Here is a 26,830-nt window from a genome sequence, read left to right as displayed (position 1 = left end):
TTAGAAAAGAATAATAAAAAAATAAAGGTTATAGAGAAATTCATTAAATTTCAACACCTGTTGATTTCTGCCCTGTAGTAAAGGTTGGGTGGATCGAATTAAACCAACATTAAACAAAAGAAAAAGTCATAAAATGCTACTGTTTTCCATTTTTTTATTTTTGATTTATTTTTTTAATTTTTTGACATGTCCACACAAGGAAAGAGGGATAGGGGGATTCGAATTAGTGACCTCCGCTTCATGAAGCGTGGTTCACAGCCGATTGAGCTATCCTTTATAGACAATAAAATGCCACTTGTTATAGAGTTAACTACCCTAAAACTATTTGGACATAAATTTCCTTCAAACTAGTTTGGAAGAAATTTTCTTCAATTTACTCTAACAAGTGACAAGTGTCATTCAACATATTTGAGTTTCTCAAAAATCAATATTTGGATTAATAGGTTAGTAGAATGACAATAAATAATTGTTAAGAATATTAAAGAAAACATGTAAAATGACACTTGACGCTAATTAGAGTAGGTTGTAAGCAATTTCCTCCAAATCCAAACTATTTTATATATTAAATTTTAGTTTTTTTCAACCTACTCTTTATTAACCATTGTTTGAAACACTAGTGCAGCATCAACTGTATGCAGAAAGGTCTAAGTGTCAGTTTGGGTGCAAGGATATTGGGTATCTAAGACACTTGATCTTTGTTGCTAGAGTCAAATTAAGCAGATCCTGCCAAGTTACAGATAATGATTGGCTGGACACTCAGAGGATTCCTTGGCCTAACTGCATATTACAGGAAACTTATTAGGAATTGTGTTTCTATAGCTGCACACCCTTAAGTACTGCCCTATTGAAGAAGAATTCAGTTTAGTGTATAAAAGCAGCCAAAGAGGCCTTCTAGAATCTCAAAGCTGCAGTCACCAGTCCACTCATGCTGTCTTCTACCTGTTTTTTTCTAAGGAATTCCTAATTGAATATGATCATTATGTGTTGAGTTGTACTAATATGCAGGAGAACAGACCAGCTGCCAATAGAGCCTAAAATTTCTTTTGGAGCATAAGATTGGTACCCATCGTAATAGAAGTTGGTTTCTAAATTGTTACATTATTGAGTATAAAAAGGGTAGAGAAAATTGAGTGGTAGATGATTTATCAAGGAGACTGAGGATGCTGCTCATCCTACCCTTTCCATGACACAAACAAATGGATAACTTGTACGAGTTTGTTGAGAGTTGGCTTTTAGTTTGTTGAGATATATATGGCTGATTTGACTGGTGTGGGACTGGGAGAGATGTATTGGAGAAGAGAATGGATTTGACCAAATGCCGCAAAGAGGTAGCGGGCCTATGAAGGAGCGACGTTGGACGTTTTAGGGCTCTAATATCATGTAGAAAATTGTAATAAGATGTAAATGGAAGATAATATAGTGGAAGCGAAAGAAGAAAATGAATATGGATTTTTCGAGTTATTTGCGTTAATGGCCTCCGTCGACCGCTAGAGAATTGTCCTTATGCTTACATTTTTCTCTTATAGTCTTGGATGTTTTTACAATACAAATTACACATTTTTACATAGAAAATGAGGTAGGTAGAGTGGAACAAGAAAGGTAATTACAATCACTCCTCTATGGTAAATGCATTGATAAGAAAAATCTATCATACCTAATACAAAAACCAATATTTTAATATAAATTGAGTTTTGAGGAAATTCCTCAAACTTAATCTATTGAAATGAATCAATCACATGCATTGTGAAGTAATGTGAACACACATGTCACTAATAAGATTCAAATCCCATTTAAACACTAATATATATGTTATTGCCACTAATGAAACCTAGCATTCTGCCTGAGATAAAATTGAATTTTACTTGATAATAATAATAATAATAATAATTTGAGGCAATGGAGAAAGCAAAAGAAGAAAAGAGGCCCATATACACTATTTTGTTTTTTGGGATAGGCTAGGCCCATATCCGTTTCTGTACTGCAAACTGTAGCTGTACCCAATATGGCGGCTACAACTCGGACATATCGATATGGGACCTACACACACGTGACACGTCGTTCTATATGCCAAACATATCCTAAGATTCGTCAGGGCCAACTACCCAACTGAGAGCCTGTGAATGGAGACACATATGATATGGATAGACAGAGATCTCTAGAGTCCTCCAACTGAGACATTAATTTCTATAAATGGCATATTCTAATACCTTTCCTTTTTTTTTCTTAAAAAAAAACAAAATAAAATAAAAACATTAACGAACACTTTAAATAAATAAAAAAAAAAATATTAGGTATCATCTTTTTATCCTCCTAAAATTCTCTTAAAGCTGATGTGCCTTTTAAAATCACAATTAATTTTAAATGAATCATATTTGAATTTTGATCCAATGATGATTTTGCAAGCCATATCAACTTTAGAATGATTTTAAGAGGATAAAAAGATGATACCTAACATTACTCTAAAAAAAAATACTCTTAAACAAAAAAAGAAAACGCTAGGTGTTTTTTTAGTGTTCTCCTGGTGTCCTCCCAACTGTGATGTGATTTTTAAAATAAATTAAAAGTTAATAATGATAATCTCAAATGCAACGATAATTTTAAAAGTCACATCATAGTTGAGAGGACACTAAAAAAACCACCTAGTATTTCCCAACAAAAAATACCCCATATTGTTGGATAAGGTTTGAATTTTGTGGTTGATCTAGTGTTCAAGTGTGGATTGGTTCAAATGCTCGGAGTTTATCCGTGTATCAATACAATATAATCAAGAAAAGAAACTCTTTATCGGTTTCACTTTACCATATACATGTTGTATAAATGGTTTATATCATAGACTATAATAGAATAGGTTTGTAATTTTTTTCACATTAATTTCACATCAATTAAAATTACTATGTCCTAAGTGACTTTCACCTTCGTGAATCTTCTTCAAGACTTTGAGGTGTTTATAGTCTATCTTAGTTGAGTTATTTTGTTCTTTTATTTTCCATTGTCTTTTATTTTTCCTGTATTTCTGCCTTTGTAATTTGTTACCTTGTTTGCAATGAAGTTGTACTTAAAAAATTAAAAAAAAAAACTATATACACTCGATTTTTTTTTTTTTATTAACTCGAAAATTAAGTTACACAAAATGTCACAAATGATTTATAAAAAATAATATGGCGGTGAGGCCAAAAACTAAACAAAAGTGGAAGGGTGTGCATGTATAAGCCTAAGCCGCCGGCATTCTTCATAGCAAGTGGAGAGGGAGTGTCAGTCTTATGGACATGTTGCGAACCTTACGAGGTTGATATCCTTCCCTCTGCGACTAAAGCCCTAAATTTCGAAGAAAAGGAAAGGTAAAATCCTTTCTCTTTTTTCACAGCTTTTATCCTATTTATTATCTCCATTTTCCTTCGCTTTTTCTCTCATTTTTTTCTCCAGGGCACCGAACAGAGGGCTCTGCCAACCGTTTTCGTTTTCTAGCGCCGTTCTTTGCTATCCCGCGGGACCCTTATGCTCCAAACAGCGTGAAGTTGACGCATTTCCGGTTCCCTACGTTGTTTACTCGTTATAATTTGCTGTAATTGAGGTTTTGTGTCTTACACTCTGTTTTCATATATGTGTTTCGATTGTGCTCTCGTTACGCTTATCCCGAACAAATTGAAATGTAAAGCTTTTTATTTTTTATAATTTGTGTGTGTTTTGGGATGTTTTAATTTAGCAAATGCTTTAATCAGTGTTGGAAAAGTTTGGATTTTTTTTTTGAACTTTGCTGCTCTGTTGGACCATCTTTCGTGTAATTTGAACAATTCTGAATGTTAAGAGTGTAATAATTAATCTGATTCTAATATTTGGCTTGCAATTTTTTTTTTTTTTTTTTTTTTTTTTTGTGATTTATTTATTTATTTTTTGGGATTTTTAGGCTCTCATTCTGATTTTGTAAGAAATAACAAGAATTGATAACGATGTCAGCCACCCGATTGAGTAAGGGTGTTATAACGAAACCAACAAGGCCATTATCTTCATCGCGATGTGGCAATGTTCGTAATTCCTTTGTGGGAATTGACAGGAAGGGGATAGGCAATGCAGATATTGTGGGGGGATTCCATTTGTCTTCAAGGCATAGAACACTATTGTCACCGCTGGTGACCCGTCGGAGAAAACCTGGGTTTAATGTGTGTGGTAGTCAGTTGAATTCAGATTGTGATGTGGGTGCCTCTGATGTGGAAGAAAGATTGACTGTAGGGGAGGAAGAGCTCTTGAGCAGTTCAGGGGAGGACACTACTCCGTAAGAACTTAATCCTTGTATCCTATTATTTGTACATACTGGCAGTTTTAGCTCTGACGATATGTGCATTTCCTTGAGTGTGGCATGTATTGGAGGCTTTGGACGCTCTAGTTTCAATTTTTGTCATGTTACTTATTGATATCACTTTACCTCTTCATATAGACATAGAAACAATATTGCAGCATGTAATTATGAATCGTTTTTCTGAAATATACTTGACAGTAATATGAAAATATGTAATACTTGATTCGGGCAGTTCTGATTTATAGTGAAACCGTTAAACTTAATACTATGGAGTGGTAATATGAGTGTCATAGCTTTTGTTTTGTAACCTCTCTCTCACTTCCCCATCTCCCCTTCTTTGTGTTGGGATGGCACCTTTCCAATTCCTAATCCATCTTTTAATGAACGCATGAAGCTGGTATTGGGGAACAATTTTTACTTCTATTTTGAGTCTGCATGTAGCATTTTTAGAAGTAACCAATAGGCAAAAAAGATTTTTTTTTTTTTTTTGCTGGATAAGATTTGCATTACAGGCTGGGAGCACAAGGCTGGCGTAGAAAACTTCTAAGGTGGACAGGAACTTAACACATTAGTCTTAGTGGGTCACTGGATGGAGCTCTTAACTAAATGTGGCGTTCATGCATTGGGTATAGCTTCTTGACAGCTATAGACCTGATTATCACTATTTGACATGATTTTAAGTTTTTTGATATGGCAGCTCGTAGAAAATAAATATTAGGATTCTCTTTCTCTCTCTTGCTGTCTCTGTGTGCATGCTTGTGTATGGTCAAGACCCTCTTATGAGTTGTATATCAGCACGAAAATGTCTGCAGTGATATGCAATTAAGCAAGTAAGTAGCAGGCTAACCATAATATGCTTGTCTTTAGATAATTTATTCACTACATGTTGTGTGAAATGTTATTAGGCTTGGTTTCTCTAAAAGTTCTTTTTTTTTTTTGGTTTCAGATAATGATTCTTATGTACTAGTATCAATTCTCTTAATTTGTTTGCAGTGAATTGACAGGAACTCCTGTCGGTCAATCACAGTCTCAGGATGCCAAACGTGAACTTTTAATGCTTTCTTTGCCTGCCATTGCCGGACAGGCTCTTGAACCTTTAGCACAGTTGATGGAGACTGCCTATATCGGTAGATTAGGTACATTGTGTTTTTAAATATGGTTCATTCCTCATTTAGTATTAGGCGGTTGTATATATATTTTTCTTTCATTTTAATTTTAACACATTTTTCTTCGTAATGTTTGACAGTTTGAGCCCCTTTTTAACATTTTTTTTTTCAATAACCATTTTCTTGTCTTGATGCTGATGAGGTTTTCATTGATAGTTGTTAGTTTTCCTTAATATGCTCTGTTTACTTTTTTCTTTTTCTTTAATTATCTTCTTTTTTTATTTTCGTTTTTTATATTTATTAGTCTATTTACTTATTAAAATATAAATTTATTAGTCTATTTGTTTATGTACATAGCAGTTGCCATTAGAGGTTGAACTAATTTCATTTTGAATAGTTTCATTGAAATGATTTCTTGGATAATACTCCTATTGTCTTGGGAAAATCTGAATGCGAGTAGTTCTCATTTCGTCTCTCTTAAATGTCCTCTTGATGGTTCTAAATTTTTATTTTCTGCTTTGATTCTTGTACACTTTTTTCTTCTTCAGAATCTCAATCTTAAGCAACTGCATTCTGTTTGTTGGCCTTAACTATCATTGATGTGTGGGTTTCTTACTAGTAAACTAGAAGTTACATGCTTGAAGTGGTGATTTAAGTATTCATAGTATGGGTATTTTAAGAGCTTAGAAAAGGCTATATTTCTCACATGAAATGGCCTGTAGCTATAGATATTAATTTATTTGACATTCAATTGCTTGATGTAGATTAAGACCAAATGATTTCTTGTTCACAGGTTGAAAACATTGCAAATTATTTTTTGTTCCATGATGATATCTTATTGTGTTTTGTTGATTATTATTTGGTCACTTATATGTGATGTATTTGGTCACTTACAATCCTTTGCGAGGTTATGTTATAGTCATTTCGAGGTTAAGCATGGAGTAATTATTTAAAATGAACTTTTTTCTGAATTTTTAATTCAGGTGGCCATATCCATATCTAATGTTTTAAAAATGGTGAGGTATGCTAAGAAATAAATGGACAATTAAGTATTAGTTGATATAGGAAACCACAATATGTATTTACCTACTGAGTGGCTGGTTTTATTGTTCTCAAACTGAAGTTGTGCAAATGTTGTCACTTTCAGTTGCTTTAGTTAGTGTGGCAGGAAGTCACTAGAAAAGCCATTAATGAATTCTTTGATCGGTATTTTGTATAACTTGAATTTAATCAACCTAAAAGCTTGTTTCTGTTTGCATCAGTCTGACTTTAGAATTATCAAAGCTGAAACCAATCTCTATTTTTGCATTTGTAGCTATGGAGCTTTAACCTGTTCCTTTTTTTTTTTTGTTTTTTCATTATTCCCATAGGTCCTGTGGAGTTGGGTTCAGCTGGTGTTTCCACAAATATTTTTAACTACATATCAAAGCTATTTAATATTCCTCTCCTTAGTATTGCTACTTCTTTTGTTGCTGAAGACATTTCAAAAAATGCAAGCAAAGATTCTGCTTCAGGTGACGTACAATTGATGGTTGATGCCTTAACATTTTCTGTTGAACTTGTGTTTGATTCTGGTTTTATTATAAAATTAGGCATATTATTGGTTCAATATTTTCATGTTCTGTACTAATTTGTTCTGATTGTTGTACAGAAGGGGGTTGTCTAGAAGGCAGTACTAATGGTAAACCATTTAATGGAGTAGCTGAAAGAAAGCAACTAGCTTCAGTGTCTACAGCTTTACTGTTAGCAGTTGCGATTGGTATTATTGAGGCTATAGCCTTGTATTTGGGATCTGGAAAGTTTCTAGGTTTGATGGGTATATCATCCGTAAGTTTTTGGATATACTTAGGTTTACATAGTACGTTTATTAATTGCAGCCTCCTCCCCTTCCCCTCTTTATACATATGCATACATGTATGTGCATACTTGTACATGAAGACACATGCACACCAATATATGCTCTCTCTCTCTCTCTCTCTCTCTCTCTCTCTCCCTGTACTCACACACACACACACACACACACATATATATGTTTAAATATGCATTAGTCATTATAGATTTTTGTGTTTTGTACGTATATTTTCCCACTCTATTGGGTATAGTACATTTGGACTTTATTGGGCCACTAGGTAATTGCAGTATTGGAATTGTCCATTATTTTCTTGTAGATCTGTCTTTTTGTTTTCTCAGGTAAATGACCTCTTATTTATTTACAAGGAATATGTTTTTCTTGGTGTCATTTTCTGTACAGGATTCACCCATGCGCATTCCAGCACAACGATTTCTTTCACTTAGAGCACTTGGTGCTCCTGCAGTTGTGGTGTCTTTGGCTCTTCAGGGCGTTTTCCGTGGTTTTAAGGATACAAAAACTCCCGTTTTTTGTCTAGGCAAGTGTTTGGGCTTAATAAGTGTAGTAACACTTTTGTTGACAGCGATATCTTCTTATCTAGACTAAACAAACATACATATTATATTGTCATAATACTCAAGCTAGTTGGTTTTCTTTTACTAAGCTATTTTGTGCCTTGCATTTACTTTTTTGTTTTGTTTTCTAATGCTTTCTTGTATGCTTTGGATTGAGGAATAAAAAGAACAAATGACATGCTCTGTGAAATGCATGCTCATTTCTTCATCATCCGAGTCACATCATGTTTCTTTCTGTTTGGGAACTTAATAAAAAAGTAATGAAATCAATGTGTAGGTTTTTCAATGTCCCCATTATTGGGTATCTGTCTGGGCATCTGCATCAGTGCCCTTCATCTTCATAGTGATTTTCTTTTCGATAGAGAAAGCGAGACAGATTTTAGTACGAGATGTTTAGCACTGAAAGGGAAGAAGTTGATGTTGGTCTCTAGACTTAGTTGTTTGCAACTCTCTAGAACCTTATTTTTAAGAATGCATGAGAAGTTCTTATATTTTTTGCGTCATCTTTATCTGGTGACTTCTGTTTGTTGCTTCCAATTTGTTACCTTTATTTTTCCAATTTACACTGTATCAAGATCCTAGTTCTGTTTTTCTTCATATCTTGTGCTTCTCTTTCTGCTAATTCATGTTTTGTTCCATATGCAGGTATTGGTAATCTGTTAGCTGTATTTTTGTTTCCCACTCTAATTTATTATTTTCGATTGGGTGCAACTGGAGCTGCCATATCCACTGTCATGTCTCAGTATGTGCTTTTTTGGATTTATTTACTTCTTCCTCTTTTCTTTTTGGCCTTATTTGACAATAATCATGCTAGAAAATTTATGCCTCAGGTACATTGTTACCTTCTTACTGATCTGGCAATTAAACAAGAGAGCTGTATTATTGCCTCCAAAGATGGGATCACTTCAATTTGGTGGATATATAAAATCTGGTAAGTTCTTAGTTTTTGGTCAGTTTGATTGTGTTTTCCATTTATATGTTTAGAAAGGCTGGCATTCCTCCAGCCCCCCAGTAAGAGTTCCATTTATAGTTTTTTGCAACTCTCCTTACTCGTATATTTAGACAGTTGATATGGCTAAACTTTTGCTTCAGTCAGTTGCACATTTGCATGAATTATGCTATTTTGATAGTAATTGACATTAGTTTGCTCATGGAACAGTACATTGATTTTGGATGGTGCAATGTTTCAATATTTTTTTGTTTTCTTTCACTTATATTTTTAGAGAGGCTGTCATTCCTTCCCTCCCCCACAAACCCCAAACAAGTCTATCCTTACTCCTTGTATATTTAGAAGGTTCATATGTTAAACTTTTGTTTCAGTCAGTTGCACATTTGCATGAATTATGCTATTATGATGATAATTGACATTAGTTTGCTGATGGAACAGTACATTGATTTGGGATGGTGCAATGTTTCACTATTTGTTATTCTGATAGCAATTGATATACATGTTAGACCTTTTTATCTACTTTAGATGTATTTCAACAGCTATGCTTACCAATTATTGGCTGCTTTAGGTGGCTTTCTTCTTGGAAGAACTCTTGCTGTTCTTACAACCATGACATTGGGGACGTCAATGGCTGCTCGTCAAGGTCCGGTAGCTATGGCTGCACATCAGATATGTATTCAAGTATGGCTAGCTGTATCCCTCCTTACAGATGCACTGGCTGCATCTTGTCAGGTATTAAATTCTTTCTTCAAATGATTTCTTATATGCTTTCATGACATTCTTATTTACTTGTTCCCATGCTATCATCCATTCAATTTCTATTTGGTTGGAATGATCATCTCTGTGGATTGACTGTGGGTAAAATAAGACACTATTGCAGTAGAATATAAACACAGGGAAAGCCTGACAACTGGTTGAAGAATGGAAAATAAATGACAAGGAGCTTTTGGAAAACATTTTACTCTCTAATGAAAAGGAAAAATGTATCTTTCTGCATTTAATTGTTGGAATTTAAGCACCTCCAAGCAACTCTCTAAGAATATGTAGTTTGCTTACTACAAGATGCTACATTTGGTTCTCAGGATACCTACAGAAGGTTGTATTTTTGTTGACTTCCAAATTGGATCTATTTGTAGGCCCTGGTTGCGAGTTCTTTATCTAAAGGTGACTACCAGACTGTAAAGGACATTACACACTTTGTGTTAAAGGTAAGCATATCTTTTTTGCTTCTCCATTGTATTCGGAGTGTCTGATGCACACAAAGTTGGATAGATTCTGTTTGAGGACTTGATGTGGCATGTTTTTCCAGATAGGATTGATCACTGGAATTTGCTTGTCTGCAATTCTGGGTCTTTCTTTTGGTTCTTTGGCCACCGTGTTCACCAAGGATGCTGAAGTTTTAGGAATTGTTAAAATGGGGGTATTGGTATGTATGGACACTTGTGTTCTGCAATTTGTTTAATTTTTATATAGCTTTAAAGTTGTTATAATTGTTGGTGCCTTTACATATTTCTAATGATTTCATCTAAAATTTGTCACAGTTTGTCAGTGCTAGTCAACCTTTGAATGCACTGGCTTATATTTTTGATGGTCTCCATTTTGGTATTTCAGACTTCCCATATGCAGCTTGCTCGATGGTAAGCCTGGCTTATGCAGAGTTAAAACTTATTTGAGATGTCCTTACTTGGTTGTACATATTGCTTCTCTGACATTTTTAATTTGATTTTATAGATGATAGTAGGGGCAATATGTTCAGTATTTTTGCTCTATGCTCCTTCAATTATTGGTCTTCCTGGGGTTTGGTGGGGATTGACACTCTTTATGGGCCTACGAACGGTGGCAGGATTTATGAGGTAAAATTTACAATATTATGAGTATTTTCTTTCATTCCAGAAGTTATATGCACTTTTTGAATATCCTGACAGTAGGCAAGGGGCCGATGTGCAATTGCTGATGAGTATTTTTGTTATGCACGTCTCTACTAGTCATATGCCTGGTGTTGATATGTTGGTGATTTAGTGATGTGAAAGCTTGTTTTAGTTCTTCTATTAATCTTTGGTCCTGCACCTTATATTACTAATGATATCAACTTTTATTTGTAGTCAACTTTTACAAGTTAGGTATTGTTGGAATTATTCACTGTTGGCCTCAATGTTACTGAAGACTTTTGTAGATGCTTATCAGTGTTGCTCTGCTTATGTATGCTTGATCTTTGCTATTTCTTGCTCGTGCTCGTTGACTAATTTTAATCCATTTTTTCAGATTACTATCAAAAAGGGGTCCATGGTGGTTCCTGCACAGGGACTTGCAGAGACTTGAGGTTGGTCAATATTCATAACTCTGATTATGGATCATAGTGTTCTAATTTTCTGATACATATTAACATCATATATATTCTTGTAATTAATTTGTTTGCTTGTCTTCAACTAATGATAATTTATCTTGTCTTTGGTCCTACAAATCTATGCATACAGTGGGTGGGTAAATCTTCCTAGTTCCAAGCCTATGGATTCATTTGAATATGTCTTCAAATACGGTTTAATTCACCCCATCAAACTATGGTAAAAGGTTATTTGTAAATTGTAATTCATACTTGTTTTTATATTTATTTCCCCCTGAGGATGTTCTCTGTTTCTGTAGGCGACTGCCAGTTGCTTTTTACACAAAAGTTTTATAAGAAGAAAACACTATAAAAACTTTTATAGAAGCAAAGCATTTTATTGGAATATTACTTTTTACTGGCGACAATATTCGGTGGAAACTTGGTAGTATTCGTTTACTATAGCTACAGTAGAATCGAAGTAATTTGAGTTGATAAATGCTACACACCCTCACACTCCCAAATGCACACTCCGGCTATGGCACTATAAATCACTATTGAATTCAAAATCTTATAGTGAGTTTTAGTGCTACTTCAGCCATCATGGAGCGTGTATTTGAGTGTGTGTAACATTTTTCGTTCGAGTTGGAAAAAAAAAAAAAAAAATGACAAATAGTCACCTTTCTTTTTGAGACAAGGGAGATGAACTAAAGTATTCACATTGAGGTGATGTTTTCAGACTCGCACATTGCTACCTTAAATGGCTTTCTTAGTTTATTTGATATTGCATGTATTTCTTGTTTCTCAATTGAAATGGAAAAAAAACTGCTACCATCTGGTAGAATCACTCATAAAAGTTTGCTGGTGATGGTTTATCTATTGAATCTGTGTGTTTTTCTGCCTTGGAGTTTGGCTTTTGAATATAAAACTACTTTTTTTTTTTTTTTGGCGGCCTGAGATTTAACACCACCTTTTTCAGCTGGCCACTTGAGATGGGAACAATCTGGAATGATTGCAGGACTACTACTATTCTCAAGTATGACATCATTGACATGGATTCCTTAAGAGATCTTATTAAGCAGATGAACAGTTTTGATTTTCGATTGGTATCATCTGCTATAAAGCAAACAAATCAAAACCATGTGTTATCAATTAGATCATTTTTCAATGAATAATAATAATTATTATTATTTTCATGGAGGGCTATAAATATTGTTACTAATTTGTCATTTATTATTTTTAAATTATCATTGGATTATTGATGGGACATGCATCTTATTCTCCGGCGAAGTCCGGGTTTTTCTTGCACGCCTGAGCAATAGTACTTACAAAAAGCAGGGATTTATTGAGACAATTTCCCTTGTGGAGTGTAGTATAATGATGGGTGTTCTTGTATTGTTCCTTAGATTAATAAAAAAAAGGGAAAATATGTGAGACCCTCTATTCTTTTTGTTCAGATCACTCCTAAATTTGGCTCTTGGGATGGTCGAATCACAACCAAAAGACCAGGAACGGAGTTAGAAAGTATTGTGGCCGGGTAGGGCCGAGGCATAAGCTTAGAAAAAAAGAAAAAAAAAAAAAAAGAAAAAGAAAGGGCCAAGGCATAAATTTATTATTATTATTATTATTATTATTGGGGAAAATTATAGTTTACCCCCCAAAGCTGACAGTGTTTTTCAATTTGAACATCAAAGTTTTAATTTTTGCAATCTATCCCCCCATAATTCCAAATTTTTGCAATTTGACCAATTGAATTCAAAACTTTTCGTATTGCCCATAATTTTTATTTATTTTTATTTTTTTATAAATTTTTTTTTTAAAAAAAAATTCAGGGTAGCCGAAGCCACCCATTTGGCCATTTTTGTATCCCTAATTTTTTTTTTTTTTTTTTCATAAAAAAAAATTAAAATCAGGGGCAATATAGAAATTTTAGGCTAATATTGGTCGAATTGAAAAAAAATTGAAACTTTGTGGGGGTAAATTGCAAAAATTGAAACTTTGATGTTCGAATTTAAAAACGTTATCAACTTTGGGGGGGGGGGGGGGGGTAAACTGTAATTTTCTCTTATTATTATTATCATCATCTAAAGTGGTAGTTCAATAGCCTAAGGAAATTCCTAAAGTGACTAGATATACACTAAAAAAAAATAAAAAAAATTAAAGACCTAGATTGAAAATTACACGAAGAAGAAACAACCATGAGGTGAAAACATAGAGTTTAAGGTAAAAATAGATTACTTTGTACTACTTCTGTGTTGCAAATTGCATTTTTTTCATTTATTTTTCGATTGGAAAATTAAATCCATATAGGAAAATTAAATCTTGAATGTGGACTTGTGCTTGTTTTAGGGTTAGAATGGCAATGAGATGTACAACAAAATGCTCAAGAAATATAAAATTTAGTGGATATAGCCAAATCTCAAATGGGTAACTAGCTTAATGGGTTATAGACAAAAATAAGGTTACTATAATTTTTGATGAGCAAGGGCTAAAAGATTTTAGAATGAGTAATCAACTTTTAGGTTTTAATGTGAATGGCCCAAAAGATTTTTTGGGTAGGAGCAGTAGGGCCAAAATATTTAGTGGGTGGAACCAAAATTTTTATTGGATAGGGCCGAAAACATTTATAAGTAGGGCCAAAAGAATTGTGAGTAGGGGCAATTTTTATTTTTTCTAGCTTGCATGGGTAAGGGCCAAATATTTAAAAACTAAAATTTGACCTTAATTTTTTTTTTTTCAAGAATGGGGGGTCATTTCGTCACTGCAAAAGACCCTCGGGGTGGCCAACCAATTTTTTTTTTTTATTTATTTATTTTCCTTTTATTTTGTATAACTTTCAATTTGTGGGTAAATTTGTATTTTCATAAAGACAGGTAGAAAAAATGACCGGAATTTGATCGCATGGATCATTTTGTCACAAAATAAAACGACATGGACTGATTTAATAATTTTTCTTTTTATTTTAAGCAATTCTGTAATGCTTTCAAATGAATAAACATAAAAAAGCCGAAGGGTATTAATGTCAAGAGGAATGTTACACTTACTCTAATTTTTTTATACAATTTTTTCATATTTATAGGTGGCTTTTAAAATAATCATTGTATCAAAATTCAATAAAGATCCATCTCATATCTAATAGTAGTTTTAAAAGTCACCTACGGATGTAGAAAAATTGTGTAAAAAAATGGGAATAAGTGTAGCATTATTTTAACCCCAAACGCATGCACGAAGTGTGTCAAAGATGATTGACAACTCATGGTTTAGAACCCGTTCTAGGGTTGACTTTAATGTAATGCTAGAAACTATATTTTTATCCCACAATTATCACACAATGCTGATGTGGTAGTCCTAACTAACCGTTCAATTTATTTATTATTTTTTAAAACATTTATTGATATAAAAATTGGTTGGAACTGTTATATCAACATTATAAAATAATTATGAAATAAAAATATAATTTCAAACATTTCACACCGACTTAAGAGGTTGCGGTGTAGTCCATTGGACCATAAGGCTCAAACAATTCAGCGATGAATCCCTTCTTTCTTTTGGGGTTCCATCCCATGTCTTTGCAGAGTTGATCGTTGTACCATATATGAAGAGCACCAATGCAGGATCTCCTGTAGTATTGGCCGGAGTATGTCTTCATGTATTTATCCCAATTCACCACATCTTTTTCCATCTCTTTAATGCACGGCAGCTTGAATGTGCCGTCAAGAAGCTCCGCTAGCCACCGGCATCTCATCTCTGATGTGTACAAGTTTGATACACTTTCCGAGAATCCAATCACTGCTAGTTGTGGAATTCTTGCATGAATGCACTCCCTGATGCATTGCAAATGTTCATTTCAAAACCTTTTTTATTTTTTATTATTCAACTTGGGTATCCAGGGTTTTGCCCTGACTAGATCCCCGGAACACCGTGTAAAAGCTTCCCTCCGCATGAATCAGGTAAAGCTCTCGCTTTTGCCTGCGGGGGTAGCTGGAAAAAATTGTTTGCACTCACCTGCTTGACGAGGCACCAGTGCCAAGTGATTTACCACTCGAGCCTCATTGGGGTTTGTATTTTGCTTGTTATTAACATCAGATGCTATGTTTAAAAGAAATGAAAAAGAAAAGAACCTGTAGAGGGGAACTGTTGCATTGGCAGAGCCGGCAATATAGTCCTGAAAGGTGGTGGACACAAAAATTTCTTTGAGCTTTTGATCACCCCTGAACCCAGTAGCCAAGATGACCAAATCAGTCTTCAGAGGTTGCACCTCGCCATTAACCAAAACACCTTCTTTGCAGAAGCTGAAACTCGAAGCTTTTTTCAAAATAATGCTTCTCTCTTCAACTTTGTCATAGAATTTTTCTGGCACTGTGGAGAGCAAACAAGAACTGATTTCTTGAAGGAAGCTGTGTTTTGGTACCATTCCATGCTTTGCCAACCCAAGCTTCTTCTTTATATGGCTTTCAACGAATTTAGAAAATGCCCATCTCTGTTACATGATCAACAGATTCTAATAATTAAGCTTCACCCTTATGATCAGGATCATGTTTAGGAAACAAAAATAGAGACAAAAAAAAAGTCAGTTTACCAAAGGAGAAAGAATTGTTGCCACAAGACTTAATAGGAAGCCTTCACCAGGCTTATGAACCAATAGCTCTGAGAAGCGATTAAGGTAAAAATAAGCAAGAGGCACACCCCATGGAAGGTAATCAGGGACAGTCCAATGTTCAGTCCTGTATAATACAGTACATGGATGTTCAGTTCCTGCAAATTAAGTGCAGTAAATCTGAGAAAAGGAGCATATAAATATATAATTATAAATTACTTTTCATGCAGGAGCCTACAGAAGAGTAGAGATTCCAACTTTACTTATGTCTGCCCGAACAGGTCTCGAGCAACCCACATTCTGAGCTCGGGCAGGTGAATTCCATAAAGACTTTATATTTACTACTTAAATTGTTAGCGATCGGAACAATAGATTGCTGAGAATCCGGATCTACAAAGTTTTTTACATTGTAATTATATAAGTGAAGTAGTGTGTATCGTACCATTAGCTATTGAGCATTCCATGGCAATGTCCAAGGCAGATTTTTGTAACCCCACAACAGTGACTTGCTTCCCTTTGACCAATTCTGCAGCACTTTGACAATCCATGGCAGAGTAGTCCATGGAGTGTATCACCTTGCCATGGAATACTTCTGGGCCTTGGTTTGGAGGGAATTCTGGAACGTTTGGAACTTCACTGAATCTTCCGATGCAGAGGATCACGAAGTCCACTAGGTACACCTGCATTTGCATTTAATATATAAAATTCATTGAGGTCATCACTTGATTTCTAATCTGATTTATGAATATTGCTAATCTGATTTGATATATTCAGTATGGTTAACCCGATCTTAAAGGGGTTTAAATTGAGATTGAATTGGAGTCTTGGCCTAACCTACTCGCTCAACCCTTAAGGGTGTAAACAGTACTATATTCTATATGGACGGATAATACTGTTATTATGTATTTGCATCTGCATTTTGCAAAGGGTGGAATCTACCAATAACCACACTAGGCGGGTGATTTTTTTGTACAAACCGTCCATGACATCCGCTTTGCATTTTGGATAGTTTTTTAGGCTTCATTTTTGGAGAACACGAGAGTCGAGAGAAAGAAAGAGGGCCGAAGGGGAGTTGTGGCTACAGAACAGAATGAGAGAAAGAAAATGAGGCATTAAGGTTTCGTTTTCTACTTCATTTGTCATATGAAAGGATAATGTTTTATAAGTCAACTCTTTATATATATATATATATATATATATATGGTAGGCATAAATGGACATTATCTATTTATGTCCATCCTTATTCCGCTATTCGCTTCCATATGTGTGTAACGGGTATTTGCTCACCCAGGGCTAGGAGTTAAAAATTTGCCTGTGAGCGGGCGAATTACAGATGCAGGACGGTTTTTAACCCACCTGAACATTGGCCTCATAGACAAGCAGATCTGTGCTGAAAAATCAATAGACTCTGCTATTATATATATGTATCTCCTTATCAATAATCCTTCACCTAATTATGTCCTAGTGGGCTATAATAATTATACAAAACATCATGAAATTAATTGAAAACTCTAATTTCGTTACATGGTGTATGTGCAAATACATACCTCAGTGGAGAGAGTAGGGGAATCCTCTACTACAACCTTCCATTTCCCTTTAGAGCTAATCAATGGCTCACCAGCGCCACCCCACATGCTCCAAGATTGCATCTGTTCCTCAGAAGGGCCTTCATATTTGATGCTGACAACTTTGGTGTTGAATTTGATATGCCGAAGCAAATCAAAATGGCGAGCATAGGATTGAATATAATCAAACACTTGATGTTGGTTAGGGAAATCTTCCTCCACAGAAGAAGGCCATGGAAAATCTGAGAACTGATAAGCTGGTTTTGGAGTTTGGAGCTTAGTGGTCTCTATGGTTTTAGTCCATACTCCTCCAGTGGTGCTTTTGGCTTCGAAAACGATCGGATGGAGACCCTTTGACAAGGTGTACTTGCAAGCCAGTAGGCCACTGATGCCGGCTCCGATAATGGCCACCTGCCTCTCCATTGCTTATTGCTGACTATCAAATATTTCAAAGCCGTATGCTTTCTGCCTCTGCAAAGCCTTAATTCATATATGAAATGATGGGAAGATGTTGAAGTCAATAAACGATGCGCCGTTTGAGTTTTCCGCTCATTACTGTCGATGGACGATGATCATAAGGGTGTGCGATGCACGCACACGTACACAAGGGAAAGTAAAGAGCGATCTGATATCATACGTCTGTCCAAATGCTTTTGGGTGAAAGCCAAAAGCATGCCGGCACATAGATAGGAAAAATCAATTATGATTTGATTTCTTCCTTGACATTTTTTTGAACGGCTTTATATTGCTTTTGATGTAACAACTAAGCTGTTGGGAATGGATGTAAGTTGTAACAACGGCTTTGTATTGCTTTTGATGTAACAAGGGCTTTGTATATTTTCACTACAAAAAACAGATTTGTGCAATACTTTTTCCCCGTAAATAGTGACATATCAATTTATGCTACGTCAATAAAATTTTTCTGACGTGTTGATGTTGCCACTTCACTATTTAGTGGCGTGGCAATATCAACACGTTAGAAAAATCTAACGTGGTAGATACTGCCACGTTGCTAAATTAAATTTTATTTTTAATATTTTATAATATATGCATTATTGAGTTTGCAATTTTTAACACGTTAAAAGTTACTGACATGTCAAACTGACAAGTCAAAAATTTTTAACGTATTAAACTTGTAAGTCAAAATTTTTTGACCTGCCAATTTCATAAGTTAAAGTTTATTGACGAGTGAAACTATCACGTCAAAACTTATTGGCGCGACATTTTTTTACAGGTTAATAATTAAATTTTATAAAAATATATATTTAATTTTTAAGCCAATTATTGACATGCTATATGTAATACGGTCAAAAATTATTTATTTGCCACATGTTGCATGTCAAAAACCTGCATTGGGAAGTACTCCATCAGAACCTGCCCGACGTCCCATCCCCTGCAGCGCCATCATATCATGCATGCACCCTTCCTCTTGCCTTTTTAATTTTTTTTCCTCTCCCTCCTTTTTTTTCTAATTTTCTCCCGCCCAGCGTTACTCTATCTCTTCCTCTCCCTCTCTGTTTTAAATGTATTCATGTTTCTTTCTTTTTGGGAACTTAATAAAAAAGTAATGAAATCAATGTGTGGGTTTTTCAATGTCCCCATTATTGGGTATCTGTCTGGGCATCTGCATCAGTGCCCTTCATCTTAATAGTGATTTTCTTTTCGATAGAGAAAGCGAGACAGATTTTAGTGAAAGATGTTTAGCACTGAAAGGGAAGACGTTGATGTTGGTCTCTAGACTTAGTTGTTTGCAACTCTCTAGAACCTTATTTTGAAGAATGTATGAGAAGTTCTGATATTTTTAGCGTCAACTTTATCTGGTTACTTCTGTTTGTTGCTTCCAATTTGTTGCCTTTATTTTTTCAATGTACACTTTATCAAGATCCTAGTTCTGTTTTTCTTCATATCTTGTGCTTCTCTTTTTTCTAATTCATGTTTTGTTCCATATGCAGGCATTGGTAATCTGTTAGCTGTATTTTTGTTCCCCACTCTAATTTATTATTTTCGATTGGGTGCAACTGGAGCTGCCATATCCACTGTTGTGTCTCAGTACGTGCTTTTTTTGGACTTATTTACTTCTTCTTCTTTTCTTTTTGGGCTTATTTGACAATAATCATGCTAGAAAATTTATGCTTCAGATACATTGTTACCTTCTTACTGATCTGGCAATTAAAGAAGAGAGCTGTATTATTGCCTCCAAAGATGGGATCACTTCAATTTGGCGGATATATAAAATCTGGTAAGTTCTTAGTTTTTGGTCAGTTTGATTGTGTTTTCCCTTTATATGTTTAGAAAGGCTGGCATTCCTCCAGCCCCCCAGTAAGAGTTCCATTTATAGTTTTTTGCAACTCTCCTTACTCGTATATTTAGACAGTTGATATGGCTAAACTTTCGCTTCAGTCAGTTGCACATTTGCATGAATTATGCTATTATGATAGTAATTGACATTAGTTTGCTCATGGAACAGTACTTTGATTTTGGATGGTGCAATGTTTCAATATTTTTTGGTTTTCTTTCACTTATATTTTTAGAAAGGATGTCATTCCTTCCCTCCCCCATAAACCCCAAACAAGTCTATCCTTACTCCTTGTATATTTAGAAGGTTCATATGTCTAAACTGTTGTTTCAGTCAGTTGCACATTTGCATGAATTATGCTATTATGATAGTAATTGACATTAGTTTGCTGATGGAACAGTACATTGATTTTGGATGGTGAAATGTTTCACCATTTGGTATTCTGATAGCGATTGATATACATGTTAGACCTTTTTATCTACTTCAGATGTATTTCAACAGCTATGCTTACCAATTGTTGGCTGCTTTAGGTAGCTTTCTTCTTGGAAGAACTTTTCCTGTTCTTACAACCATGACATTGGGGACATTAATGGCTGCTCGTCAAGGTCCGGTAGCTATGGCTGCACATCAGATATGTATTCAAGTATGGCTAGCTGTATCCCTCCTTACAGATGCACTGGCTGCATCTGGTCAGGTATTAAATTCTTTCTTCGAAAGATTTCTTATGCTTTCTTGACATTCTTATTTATTTGTTCCCATGCTATCATCCATTCAATTTCTATTTGGTTGGAATGATCAGCTCTGTGGATTGGCTGTGCGTAAAATAAGACACTATTGCAGTAGAATATACGTAAACACAGGGAAAGTCTGACAACTGGTTGAAGAATGGAAAAAAAAATGACAAGGAGCTTTTGGAAAACATTTTACTCTCTAATGAAAAGGAAAAATGTATCTTGCTGCATTTAATTGTTGGAATTTAAGCACCTCCAAGCAACTCTCTAAGAATATGTAGTTCGCTTACTATGAGATGCTACATTTGGTTCACAGGATACCTACAGAAGTTTGTATTTTTGTTGACTTCCAAATTGGATCTATTTGTAGGCCCTGATTGCGAGTTCTTTATCTAAAGGTGACTTCCAGACTGTAAAGGACATTACACACTTTGTGTTGAAGGTAAGCATATCTTTTTTGCTTCTCCATTGTATTTGGAGTGTCTGATGCACACAAAGTTGGATAGATTCTGTTTGAGGACGTGATGTGGCATGTTTTTCCAGATAGGACTGGAATTTGCTTGTCTGCAATTCTGGGTCTTCCTTCTGGTTCTTTGGCCACCGTGTTCACCAAGGATGCTGAAGTTTTAGGAATTGTTAAAACGGGGGTATTGGTATGTATGGACATTTGTGTTCTGCAATTTGTTTAATTTTTATATAGTTTAAAGTTGATATAATTGTTGGCGCCTTTACATATTTCTAATGATTTCATCAAAAATTTGTCACAGTTTGTCAGTGCTAGTCAACCTTTGAATGCACTGGCTTATATTTTTGATGGTCTCCATTTTGGTATTTCAGACTTCCCATATGCAGCTTGCTCGATGGTAAGCCTGGCTTATGCAGAGTTTAAACTTATTTGAGATGTCCTTGCATGGTTGTACATATTGCTTCTCTGACATTTTTAATTTTATTTTATAGATGATAGTAGGGGCAATATGTTCAGTATTTTTGCTCTATGCTCCTTCAATTATTGGTCTTCCTGGGGTTTGGTTGGGATTGACACTCTTTATGGGCCTACGAACGGTGGCAGGATTTATGAGGTAAAATTTACAATACTATGATTATTTTCTTTCATTCCAGAAGTTATATGCACTTTTTGAATATCCTGACAGTAGGCAAGGGGCCGATGTTCAATTGCTGATGAGTATTTTTATTATGTACATCTCTACTTGTCATATGCCTGGTGTTGATATCTTGGTGATTTAGTGATGCGAAAGCTTGTTTTAGTTCTTCTATTAATCTTTGGTCCTACACCTTATATTACTAATGATATCAACTTTTATTTGTAGTCAACTTTTATAAGTTAGGTATTGTTGGCATTATTCACTGTTGGTTAGAGATAATATGTGGGTTGTCCCACATTGCCCAAGTGAGGAGAGGCTTTAGCCATTGGCTTGTATAAAAGCCTCATCCTCTTGTCCCACATTGCTAACATAGAAGGCTCATTCATAATCTCCTCTCTATAAATAGAGGCCATTGTATTCATTATTATATACAAGACTCAATACAATGTAGTCCTATATGCTTCCGCTCTCTCTCTCTCTTCTCTCTCTCTTTCTTCTGCTTCTATATCTCTCCATTATTCTAACATGGTATCAGAGCCACCTTCTCTGGCCTTCAATAAACGTCTTTGACGTTTTCCGGCGCTCCCTTCAGCGTCCTCCCAATTTCGGTCGTCGATCCACAGCCATCGGCTCTCCAAGCGCCTTCACGCTCCTCCGACAATTTCTGTCTGAGCCAATCGCGCCGCCACCGTGACTCCTCTTGGCCAAATAACCACCAAAAGTGGTGTCTTGGCCCTAGAACGGTGGATCTGTGCAATTTCAGCCTATTCCAGCGTTGCACGCGCCTCCACGCTCCGCCCTCAGAAACTGTAGTCTCTCCAACGCGCGGCTAACGCTCCTCCACACGCCTCCACCTATGTCGGATCTTCGTGGTTTTCACTCCGTTCGATAGATCCGGGCAAGACGAGGCGAGAGCCGTCGAGTACAGCCTCATCGGAACCTTCACGCGCCTCCACGCGCCACCAGAGGCTCCGCGCGTGAGATCCACGCGCCAGGTCACGCCGCCGTCAAGCCACCGCCTGACACGGTGGTTCGATTGCTTCCCTCAGGCCACCGTTGGATAGATCTGCTCCCCAGGATTCCAGAACAGGTCTCAGATCATCCATACAAGCATCCACGCGTTCCCACGCGCCACCAGAAGCTCCGCGCGTCAGATCCACGCGCTCCACGCGCGTCCACGCACCTCCACGCGCCTCACGCGCCATCGCACCCACGTGCCACGTCATCCTTGCCACGTCAGCCCTATTGCCACGTCAGCATGCCACGTCACCCCAATGTGCCACGTCACAGTGCCACGTCATCGGTGCCATGCCATAGTGTCACGTCATCAGTGCCACGTCACCAGTCCACGTCACCAGAATCGGTCTGACATTGCCACGTCAGCGTTGACTTTGACTGTTGACCGTTGACTTTCACCGTTGACAGTTGACTTTGACTTTGACCACTGAAAAAGTTGACCAGGTGTTTCCTACTCAATTTTTCGTCCTGATTTCAAATTTGTGGTCTATTTTTAGTTTTGGCATCTCTAGATGGCAGAAAACAAGACTCTTCTTCAAATTTAAGGCGTTTGTTTTATGCGGTTCAAGTTGGTTTATGCTTGTTCAATTCGGTTTTATAGCCTGTTCTTTGGCGCATCTCAATCCGGTTCATTCTTCTAGCGGATGGCACTCTCGGGTCAGACCAATCTTTCCTTAGGTCCATGGGTTTTCGGGCCAAAGAAGCCCCTTTCAACCGGCCCACTTCTGCCTTGTCAAATGCCGCCATCACCGGTCACTGAATAGCCTCTTCAACCGGCCCTGCTTATCTCAGCCGATCAGGCGAGACGATCTACTAGTTAGATGGGTCAGACTTTCGTTCAGCCGACAAGGCGAGACGGTCCAAGGGTTTCAGGCATGATTAGCCTCTTCAACCGGCCCTGCTTATCTCAGCCGACAAGGCGAGACGGTCCAAGGGTTTCAGGCATGATTAGCCTCTTCAACCGGCCCTGCTTATCTCAGCCGACAAGGCGAGACGGTCCAAGGGTTTCAGGCATGATTAGCCTCTTCTACCGGCCCTGCTTATCTCAGCCGATCAGGCGAGACGATCTACTAGTTAGATGGGTCAGACTTTCGTTCAGCCGACAAGGCGAGACGGTCCAAGGGTTACGGGCCAAACAAGCCCCTTTTAACCGGCCTTGCTTTTCTCAGCCGACTAGTCGCGCTACTTCATTACTAGTATATGGTTTTCAAGTCAAATTACAACCAAGTGAACCAAGCTCCAGCTTAAATGCATTGCTCAAATTCAGGCAGAATCCACCGGTCTCTAACAACTTTTATGGCGTTACTTCAGCAATTGTTTCGGCACAAGCACCTTTTTCGGCGAATTCCTTTTTCTTTCCCTTTTCGTTTATCCAAACTCAATTTTACACATTGAGTTTGAGGGGGGATGTTAGAGATAATATGTGGGTTGTCCCACATTGCCCAAGTGAGGAGAGGCTTTAGCCATTGGCTTGTATAAAAGCCTCATCCTCTTGTCCCACATTGCTAACATAGAAGGCTCATTCATAATCTCCTCTCTATAAATAGAGGCCATTGTATTCATTATTATATACAAGACTCAATACAATGTAGTCCTATATGCTTCCGCTCTCTCTCTCTCTTCTCTCTCTCTTTCTTCTGCTTCTATATCTCTCCATTATTCTAACAGGCCTCAATGTTACTGAAGACTTTTGTAGATGCTTATCAGTGTTGCTCTGCTTATGTATGCTTGATCTTTGCTATTTCTTGCTCGTGCTCGTTGACTAATTTTAATCCATTTTTTCAGATTACTATCAAAAAGGGGTCCATGGTGGTTCCTGCACAGGGACTTCCAGAGACTTGAGGTTGGTCAATATTCATAACTCTGATTATGGATCATAGTGTTCTAACTTTCTGATACATATTAACATCATATATATTCTTGTAATTAATTTGTTTGCTTGTATTCAACTAATGATAATTTATCTTGTCTTTGGTCCTACAAATCTATGCATGACAGTGGGTGGGTAAGTCTTCCTAGTTCTGAACCTATGGATTCATTTGAATATGTCTTCAAATACGGTTTAATTCACCCCATCAAACTATGGTAAAACGTTATTTGAAAATTGTAATTCATACTTGTTTTTATATTTATTTTCCCCTTCCTCATGTTCTCTGTTTCTGTAGGCGACTGCCAGTTGCGTTTTACACAAGTTTTATTAGAGAAGAAAACACCATAAAAACTTTTATAGAAGGAAAGCATTTTATTGGAATATTACTTTTTGAATATATCTTGTACCCAATTCCAGCAAGGACAGTGACAATATTCGGTGGAAACTTGGTAGTATAGTTAAATCGAAGTAATTTGAGTTGATAAATGCTACACACATTCGTACTCTCAAATGCACCCTTCGGATGTGGCACTAAAAATTATTAATCGATTGAAAAGCTACGAGTAGTCAATCTAAAATCTAATTGTGATTTTTAGTGCTGTTTCAACTTTCGTGGAGCGTGTATTTGAGCGTGTGTAGCATTTCTCATTTGAGTTAAAAAAAAAATGACAAATAGTCACCTTTCTTTTTGAGACAAGGGAGATGAACTAAAGTATTCACATTGAGGTGATGTTTTCAGACTTATACGAACTTACCATGCAAATGACATTCCTTATTTCTAATTTGTTACCTTAAATTGCTTTCTTAGCTTAGTTGATATTGCATGTATTTCTTGCTTCTCCAATTGAAATTGGGGAAAAAAAAAAAAAAAAAACTGCTACTATCTGGTAGAATCACTCATAAGAGTTTGCTGGTAATGGTTTATCGATTGAATCTCTGTGTTTTTCAGCTGGCCACTTGAGGTGGGAACAATCTGGAATGATTGCAGGACTACTGCTATTCTCAAGTATGACATAGATTCCTTAAGAGATCTTATTAAGCAGATAAAACAGTTTTGATTTTCGATTGGTATCATCTGGTATAAAGTAAACAAATTAATCAAAACCATGTGTTATCAATTAGATCATTTTTCAATGAATTATTATTATTTATTTTTTCATGGAAGGCTATAAATATTGTTACTAATTTGTCATTTATGCCTTTTAGATTATCATTGGATTATTGATGGAAACATGCATCTTATTCTCCGGCAAAGTCCAGGTTCTTCTTGCCCGCATGAGCAATAGTGCTTACAAAAGCAAGGATTTATCGAGACAATTTCCCTTGTCGAGGGTAGTATTATGATGAGTGTTCTTGTATTGTCCCCTTAGATTAATAAGAAAAGGAAAATATGCGAGACCCTCTATTCTTTCTGTTCAGACCACTCCTACATTTGGCTCTTGGGGTTACGTGGTCGAATCACAACCAAAAGACCACGAACAGAGTCAAAAAGTATTGTGGGTTGGGGCCAAGGCATAAGATTAGGAAAAAAAAAAAAGAAAAAGAAAGGGCTAAGTCATAAATTTATTTATTTATTATTATTATTATTATTATCATCTAAAGTGTTGGTTCAATAGCCTAAGGAAATCTTCAAGTGGCTAGGTATACACTAGAAGAAAGAAAGAATAAAAATAAAATAAAATTAAAGACCTAGATTGAATTACACGAAGAAGAAACAACTATGAGACGAAAACAAAGAGTTTAAGGTAAAAATAAATTACTTTGCATTTGGAAACTTAAATCAGTATAGGAAAATTAAATCTTGATTGTGGACTTGTGCTTGTTTAGGGTTAGAATGGCAATGAGACGTACAACAAAATGCTCAGATATATCCAATTCTCAAATGGGTAACCAGCTTAATGGGTTAAGGACAAAAATAAGGTTACTACAATTTTCAATGAGTAAGGGTTAAAAGATTTGACAATTAGTAACCAACTTTTAAGTTTTAATGGGTATGGCCCAAAAGATTTTTTGGGTAGGAGCAGTAGGGCCAAAATATTTAGTTGGTGGAGCCAAAATTTTTATTGGGTAAGGCCAAAAACATTTATAAGTAGGGCCGAAAGAATTGTGAGTAGGGGCAATTTTTATTTTTTCTAGCTTGCATGGGTAAGGGCCAAATATTTAAAAACTAAAATTTGACCTTAATTTTTTTTTTTTCCTCAAGAATGGGGGGCATTCCGTCACTGCAAAAGACCCTTGGGGTGGCCAACCAATTTTTTTTTTTTCTTTTTTCCTTTTATTTTGTATAACTTTCTATTTGTGGGTAAATTTGTATTTTCATAAAAACAGGTAGGAAAAATGACCGGAATTTGATCGCATGGATCATTTTGTCACAAAAGCACATCACATTTATAAGTTCATTTTGAAACTACAAGGATTTATTTGTTACAAGATAAAGCCACATGGACTGATTTAATAATTTTTCTTTTATTTTAAGCAAGTCTGTAATGCTTTCAAATGAATAAACATAAAAAAGCCGAAGGGTATTAATCTCAAGAGGAATGTTACAACTCTAATTT

General features: G+C 36.1%; 3 protein-coding genes across 9 annotated transcripts; 2 read left to right on the top strand and 1 right to left on the bottom strand.

The window, feature by feature from the left end:
- Positions 1-3,211: 3,211 nt before the first annotated feature.
- On the top strand, positions 3,212-12,464 carry LOC132187079 (protein DETOXIFICATION 45, chloroplastic). Of its 7 annotated transcripts, none has more exons than XR_009440793.2 (17): positions 3,212-3,338; positions 3,424-3,571; positions 3,905-4,270; positions 5,288-5,430; positions 6,771-6,914; positions 7,052-7,227; positions 7,652-7,787; positions 8,470-8,566; positions 8,655-8,755; positions 9,342-9,505; positions 9,910-9,981; positions 10,083-10,199; positions 10,315-10,410; positions 10,505-10,626; positions 11,036-11,093; positions 11,248-11,334; positions 12,073-12,289. XR_009440793.2 is itself a non-coding variant. In XM_088513312.1 (17 exons), exons 3-16 carry the CDS (start codon positions 3,948-3,950, stop codon positions 12,082-12,084), a joined length of 1,761 nt encoding a protein of 586 aa, XP_088369438.1. In that variant the 5' UTR covers positions 3,213-3,338; positions 3,424-3,571; positions 3,905-3,947; the 3' UTR covers positions 12,085-12,129; positions 12,337-12,464. The 7 variants fall into 7 exon arrangements, 5 of the variants coding, with proteins under 5 accessions (XP_088369436.1, XP_059457237.2, XP_088369437.1 ...); XR_009440794.2 differs by lacking the exon at positions 12,073-12,289 and adding an exon at positions 11,414-11,504; XM_088513312.1 differs by lacking the exon at positions 11,248-11,334 and adding an exon at positions 12,337-12,464 and having other exon boundaries at positions 3,213-3,338; positions 12,073-12,129.
- A 1,759-nt stretch (positions 12,465-14,223) lies between these two features.
- On the bottom strand, positions 14,224-17,839 carry LOC132162820 (putative flavin-containing monooxygenase 1). The gene is made up of 5 exons (XM_059573044.2): positions 17,238-17,839; positions 16,133-16,370; positions 15,673-15,848; positions 15,215-15,573; positions 14,224-14,917 (listed from the first exon to the last, which is right to left on the bottom strand). Exons 1-5 carry the CDS (start codon positions 17,676-17,678, stop codon positions 14,572-14,574), a joined length of 1,560 nt encoding a protein of 519 aa, XP_059429027.2. The 5' UTR covers positions 17,679-17,839; the 3' UTR covers positions 14,224-14,571.
- A 1,112-nt stretch (positions 17,840-18,951) lies between these two features.
- LOC132169675 (protein DETOXIFICATION 45, chloroplastic-like) lies at positions 18,952-25,337 on the top strand. Its single transcript, XM_059580673.2, has 11 exons — positions 18,952-18,985; positions 19,046-19,075; positions 19,208-19,304; positions 19,394-19,494; positions 20,082-20,245; positions 20,653-20,741; positions 20,830-20,935; positions 21,050-21,145; positions 21,240-21,361; positions 24,188-24,245; positions 25,222-25,337. The coding sequence occupies exons 1-11, from the start codon at positions 18,952-18,954 to the stop codon at positions 25,231-25,233; spliced, it is 909 nt and encodes a 302-aa protein (XP_059436656.2). The 3' UTR covers positions 25,234-25,337.
- The last annotated feature ends 1,493 nt before the right edge of the window (positions 25,338-26,830 follow it).

Source organism: Corylus avellana, chromosome 2 (genome assembly GCF_965113065.1).
Source record: "Corylus avellana chromosome 2, dhCorAvel1.hap1.2, whole genome shotgun sequence".
NCBI lineage: Eukaryota > Viridiplantae > Streptophyta > Magnoliopsida > Fagales > Betulaceae > Corylus > Corylus avellana.
The sequence above is the reverse complement of the archived record's forward strand: the minus strand, read 5'-3'. Positions and strand labels throughout refer to the sequence as shown.